Below are 6,481 nucleotides of genomic sequence, written 5' to 3'. Positions count from 1 at the left end.
GAGAGAGAGAGAGAGAGAGAGAGAGAGAGAGAGAGAGAGAGAGAGAGACACAGCAAGAGAGAGAGAGAGATAATAAGTAGCATTACAACAAGAGCCTGACCACCACCACTGTCAATCACTGATCACTGGTCAAGAAGTGGACCACCACAGACACATGCAGGAGTCATTAAGGCCCACCATTACCTGGACGAACGGTGGGCAACCCGCCCTTAAAAACAAGCGAGGCGTGTGTCCATGTAGCTCTTACCTTAGTCAGTGTTGCAGCGGCTTTGTTGATAAATATGAATGATATGTCAACATCAAATACCAGGAGAGAGATTATTAGAAAACTTTGGCTCTCTGGAATGTACAAGGGAGAGGGAGAGGGAGAGGAGAAGGGGGGGAGAGAGAGAGAGGAGTGGGGGGAGTGGGTAGAGGAGAAGGGAAGAGAGGGTGGGGAATTGGGGAAAAGACAGGTGGGAAATGGGGAGTAGGTAGTGTGGGGGAGTGAGAAGAAAGAATGGGGAGGGGGGAGAGTGAGGAGGGTGAGGGATGGTGAGTGAGGGGGGAGGAATGAGAAGGGTGGGGGTATGGGGCAGGATATGGGGGGGTGGGGGCTGTAACGTGGAGGAAGGGGGAAGTGAACTGCCAGAGACTGTAAGGTCTGATTTCATGAGGAAGGGCTGCGGCCACTCACCTCTATAGCATCACCCTCATTGTCCTCATAAAATCCCTGAGCTTGTATTTCTGAAGTTTGATAACGGTCTTTAATTTAAAATATCTTTCTTTAACCTGTATTAACGTTAATTTTCATCTTGGTGGTTCTCTCAACATTGTATTTAAATTCAAAAGCTGTCCAATCAGGTTTGCACCCGATTTGAAATGAACCAATTGTAGAGGTCAATCGACCGACCAATCAGTGAAGATTAATTTGAAACCCGAAGGATGAATGGCATTGCCGGAATCCCACAGACAGTCTGCGCGCGACCGTCGAAGTGGACGGACGTGCTCCTGGCGGACGTGTTGAATATCTCTTGATTTTATCGCAAAGCAAACTAGCGCTCGAAATCAGAAAATACGGATGGAACCAGTGATTTGAATATATTAATACATCATGACCAACACGACCCGTTCTCCCACCTACTAACGTCACATTTTTTACGTAGTGGACCAATCCGAATTATTAAAAATTAAACGTAATACTGACGATATGCATCGGCTTCAGCGGCGACCGTTACGACGGTTGAGCAAGATGGCGGCGGCCCCCCGGTGCCCTTGCCCCAAGAGAAATCTTTCGAAGTGAGTTTATCGCCGCCCCATAGGATAGGAACGGCTTAGTGTTGATTCTCTGAAGATTCGTCGTCTCGAGGAACAGATGGAACTCATCCAGTAGCAGTGATTGTCTCTACGGAACATTCTGCGACACCGACTACGGAACAGTTCACCCAAATGGCGTGCTTAAGGAACTTCGGGAGTCTTGCATAGTTAAATGTTCCTTTGGCATTCAGTTAGGCTGAGTTTAGGCTAATAAAATGTTGAAGTCTATATGTAGTTTTGACTCTTGAGGTTATCTTAAGATGATTTCGGGGCTTAGCGTCCCCGCGGCCCGGTCCTCGACCAGGCCTCCTTTTGGTTACACCCCCCCCCCCCCTTAGGAAGCAGCCCGTAGCAGCTGTCTAACTCCCGGGTACCTATTCACTGCTAGGTAACCGGCACATCAGGGTAAAAAAAAAAATCTACCCATTTGTTTCCGCCTCCACTGGATGATCGAACCCAAAACCTCAAGACTACGAACCCGAAACGCTGTCCACTCAGCCCTCAGGACTCAAAACACATTCCCAGCACCTTGACACCCAACTCACCCCCACCGACTGACCAATCCAGTACCTCTAATGACCCTCCCTCACACCTTTACCCATTCTCGTTCCGTCACTGCCTTGTTACCTCATCCTGCTCCCCTCCCCTACACTCCCCCCTGCCCCCCTCCCCTACACTCCCCCTGCCCCTCCCCCCTCCCTGCTACCCTTCACCTTCAGGACGAAACTACCGGTACAAAGGCACTAGGCTTTTACAGTAATTATCAATTTAGGTTTGGCGGGCGTTTGCCATAAGGATCAAGAACAAAAGGCCGGTGGAAGAGCCCACAATATGAGGAGAGACTCGGTCCAAGATGGAGCCATCCACTCGGGGCCAGCACAGTCGAGAGTTCTTGACGGATCTGGCGACTTAATGGACCTTACGAGACGAGGCTCTCGGATCAGGGGCGTCGACGGCTCGTCTCCGGGACCCACTTGGCGCAAGGAAGATTTTTTGACTGATAGTTGATGTAAACACGCCTTAAAAACAATGGGAGATAGGCGCTTCTAGCCCCGAGTTACCTCATAATGAGAGGAGAGGCGGCCTCTCCCTCACAAAGACTCGCCATAGCTCCCCAGCTGCTCCAAAATCATCCCCCTACCCCCCCCACCCCTACCCCCCACACCCCTACCCCCCACACCCCTACCCCCCCTACCCCCCACACCCCTACCCCCCCTACCTGGGTTATTAAACATTCTCCGCCAGCAATCTCCAGGATTACCTTATTTTCGGGTGTTCGAGCCGCCGGTATAAAAATGAGTTAACTATGAGGGGGGGGGGGGGGAGACTTGGATTCGTCATTTATGCGTCGATTTGCGAAACCAGTTCATCTTTTATCCAATCATGACGGTTTTCTTTAGTTACTAGCGTCGAAATTTCGAAATTATTTTTTGTATAATTTCGTTGTTGTTCGGGGGGTTATAAGCTCTTATAAGAATAATTAAGAAAGCCGCCATGATTGTTGAAAGATGTAGAGGCTTCGGAAGCGGTTGTGTGAGTGATTGATGAATCTTGGCGTGATGATGATGAGTGGTGAGCGGAGATGCTGGACACACTGACTAAAGCATCCCTCTGTAGAGCTATAGAGCTTTATCTCCAGCTTTACCCTCACCCTCCCCCCAGCCCAGCCTCCCCTCCCTCTCCCTCACTCCAGCCTCCCCTCCCTCTCCCCCACCCCAGCCTCCCCTCCCTCTCCCCAGTCTCCCCTCCCTCTCCCCAGCCTCCACTCCAGCCTCCCCTCCCTCTCCCCAGTCTCCCCTCCCTCTCCCCAGTCTCCCCTCCCTCTCCCCAGCCTCCCCTCCCTCTCCCCAGCCTCCCCTCCCTCTCCCCCACTCCAGCCTCCCCTCCCTCTCCCCAGCCTCCCCCCTCCCTCTCCCCCACCCAACCCTCCCCTCCCTCTCCCCACCCACCAGACCCCCTCCCCCCACCACCTCACCCCCACCCTCCCCACTACACATCACAGTGATATTTACTAAAGTCTGAACTATTAATCAACCAGCGATGTGGCCTCGGTGGCTTGTTTACGATGGTGAAATATATTCCTCGTTAACCATCACCCGGTTGGAGTAATTTACATATTCTACCATTCACATATTCCAGCCTTTAACCTGTATTTCCTTCAGTCCGCGGCGCGGGTCAGCTCGTTGGGGGCCACACACTCGGGCAATTAGCCAGTCAATTCAATTATTTTAAAGAGGAATGGTTACATCTTTATGTAAAAGGGGGGGGGGGGGGAATTATCAACGGAAAGCGTCAATACGACTGTATAGCACTTGGAAGGGGGTTAGGATAAGGATTGGGGATGGGATGTGGTGGGGAAAGGAATGGTGCCCAATCACTTGGACGGTCGGGGATTGATGGTACAGCGATGGTTTTGTTTCATGCAGGTCGGCGTTCAATCCCCGATCGTTCAAGTGGTTGGGCACCAATCCTTTCCTCCCCCCCCCCCTCGTCCTATGCCAAATCCTTATCCTGACCCCTTCCCATTGTTATGTCATCGTAATGGCTTGGCGCTTTCCCCTGATAAATACATTACCTTCATGTGTAGACTACTACACGTACGTGTATACAGATCTAAGGGGACGCAGTCCTAAGGGCCCGGGTTCGATTCCTTGGCCGAGGAAGAAACAAATGGGGAGAGTTCCTTTCACCTATTTACTGCTCACCTAGCAGTAAATAGGTACCTGGGAGTTTGACAGCTGCCTCAGGCTGCATCCTGTGTGTGTGTGTGTGTGTGTGTGTACGCACACACACACACACACACCACACACACACTCACACACACACACACACACACACACACACACACACACACACACACACACACACACACACACACACACACACACACACTTCCCGTATTATTGCTGTCAAGTGGACTTTAAACCGTGCTGGCGCAGTCCTGTTTACACATTAAACAGCACGCTGTTGCCACTGGAATTAAGACCTTATCACACCCCATCCCCAAGACACATTTTCTTTTGAAACATTCTAACTACCTTGTTCGCTTCGCTAACAGCCGCAACCCCCCCCCCCCCCGTCAGTAAACACGTGGAGGTGGTTATACCAGCTGGTGGTGGTTATACCAGCTGGTGGTGGTTATACCAGCTGGTGGTGGTTAGACCAAGTAGAGGACAGGCAGGGGTACCAACCCCGGGCGCGGGCAAGAAACATCCACTTCAAAAGAGTCGATAACTGACTCTCCAGATGACAGATGGTCGAGCCAGGGAACCACCTGTGGGGCGAGGCGCACCACCTGTGGATAGGCGTCAGAGAAACGGCACCTCTATAGAGGCCACACGTCACCAAGAGAGACCCACACGTCACTCAGAGACCCACACGTCACCAAGAGAGACCCACACGTCACTCAGAGACCCACACGTCACCAAGAGAGACCCACACGTCACTCAGAGACCCACACGTCACCAAGAGAGACCCACACGTCACCAAGAGACCCACACGTCACCAAGAGACACCCACACGTCACCAAGAGAGACCCACACGTCACCAAGAGAGACCCACACGTCACCAAGAGAGACCCACACGTCACCAAAAGACCCACACGTCACCAAGAGAGACCCACACGTCACCAAGAGAGACCTACACGTCACCAAGAGAGACCCACACGTCACCAAGAGACCCACACGTCACCAAGAGAGACCCACACGTCACCAAGAGACCCACACGTCACCAAGAGACACCCACACGCCACCAAGAGAGACCCACACGTCACCAAAAGACCCACACGTCACCAAAAGACCCACACGTCACCAAGAGAGACCCACACACGTCACCAAGTGGGACCCACGTCACCAAAAGAGACCCACACGTCACCAAGAAAGACCCACACGTCACCAAGAGAGACCCACACGTCACCCAGAGACCCACACGTCACCCAGAGACCCACACGTCACCAAGAGACCCACACGTCACCAAGAGAGACCCACACGTCACCAAAAGAGACCCACACGTCACCCAGAGACCCACACGTCACCAAGAGACCCACACGTCACCAAGAGAGACCCACACGTCACCAAAAGAGAACCACACGTCACCCAGAGACCCACACGTCACCCAGAGACCCACACGTCACCAAGAGACCCACACGTCACCAAGAGACCCACACGTCACCAAGAGACCCACACGTCACCAAGAGAGACCCACACGTCACCAAGAGAGACCCACACGTCACTCAGAGACCCACACGTCACCAAGAGAGACCCACACGTCACTCAGAGACCCACACGTCACCAAGAGAGACCCACACGTCACTCAGAGACCCACACGTCACCAAGAGACCCACACGTCACCCAGAGACCCACACGTCACCAAAAGAGACCCACACGTCACCAAGAGAGACCCACACGTCACCAAGAGAGACCCACACGTCACCAAGAGACCCACACGTCACCCAGAGACCCACACGTCACCCAGAGACCCACACGTCACCAAGAGACCCACACGTCACCAAGAGAGACCCACACGTCACCAAAAGAGACCCACACGTCACCCAGAGACCCACACGTCACCAAGAGAGACCCACACGTCACCAAGAGAGACCCACACGTCACCAAAAGAGACCCACACGTCACCAATAAACATCACTACTCATTTCAATAAAAAAATGACCATTGTTCTTCTAACTTTGATGTATTTAATTGACAAGTATTTTTGTCATGTGTACTTCATTGTTGTTCATAGCACTGAGTTAATATAAAGATTTTTGTGTCATTTTACCATTTAGATTTGTGGTAGCCAGTCTTGCACCCCCCCAACACCCCCCCTTCTTCCTCCCCCCCCCCCTCTCTTAAGAGCTCTTACGAGTTCTTACATTCTCGTAAAGCCGCTAGGAGTCATAGCGTTTGGGGCAGGTTCTTAATTGTATTTTGTATACTGTTGGGTAAACAGAGGCTACAGTTAAGGATTGGTGACCAGTCAATACTCCCCGGCTAGGATACGAACCCAGGTCAAAGCCCTGGCGAAACGCCAGGCGAGTGGCTTACCACTACGCCACGGGGAGTGCATGCAGATCTCTTTCTCTCTCTCTACACCGTCACACACACACACACACACACACACACACACACACACACACACACACACACACACACACACACACACACACACACACACGATGTATTACAGT

At 52.2% G+C, this 6,481-nt stretch overlaps 1 protein-coding gene across 1 annotated transcript; it reads left to right on the top strand.

Annotated features, from left to right (window-relative positions):
• Window positions 1-4,542: 4,542 nt before the first annotated feature.
• On the top strand, window positions 4,543-5,955 carry LOC123753098 (zonadhesin-like). Its single transcript, XM_045735101.2, has one exon. It carries the CDS (start codon window positions 4,543-4,545, stop codon window positions 5,953-5,955), a length of 1,413 nt encoding a protein of 470 aa, XP_045591057.2.
• The last annotated feature ends 526 nt before the right edge of the window (window positions 5,956-6,481 follow it).

The sequence above is a fragment of the Procambarus clarkii genome, chromosome 89, assembly GCF_040958095.1.
Source record: "Procambarus clarkii isolate CNS0578487 chromosome 89, FALCON_Pclarkii_2.0, whole genome shotgun sequence".
NCBI classification, from domain to species: domain Eukaryota; kingdom Metazoa; phylum Arthropoda; class Malacostraca; order Decapoda; family Cambaridae; genus Procambarus; species Procambarus clarkii.
This window is presented reverse-complemented; position numbering and strand designations above follow the sequence as displayed.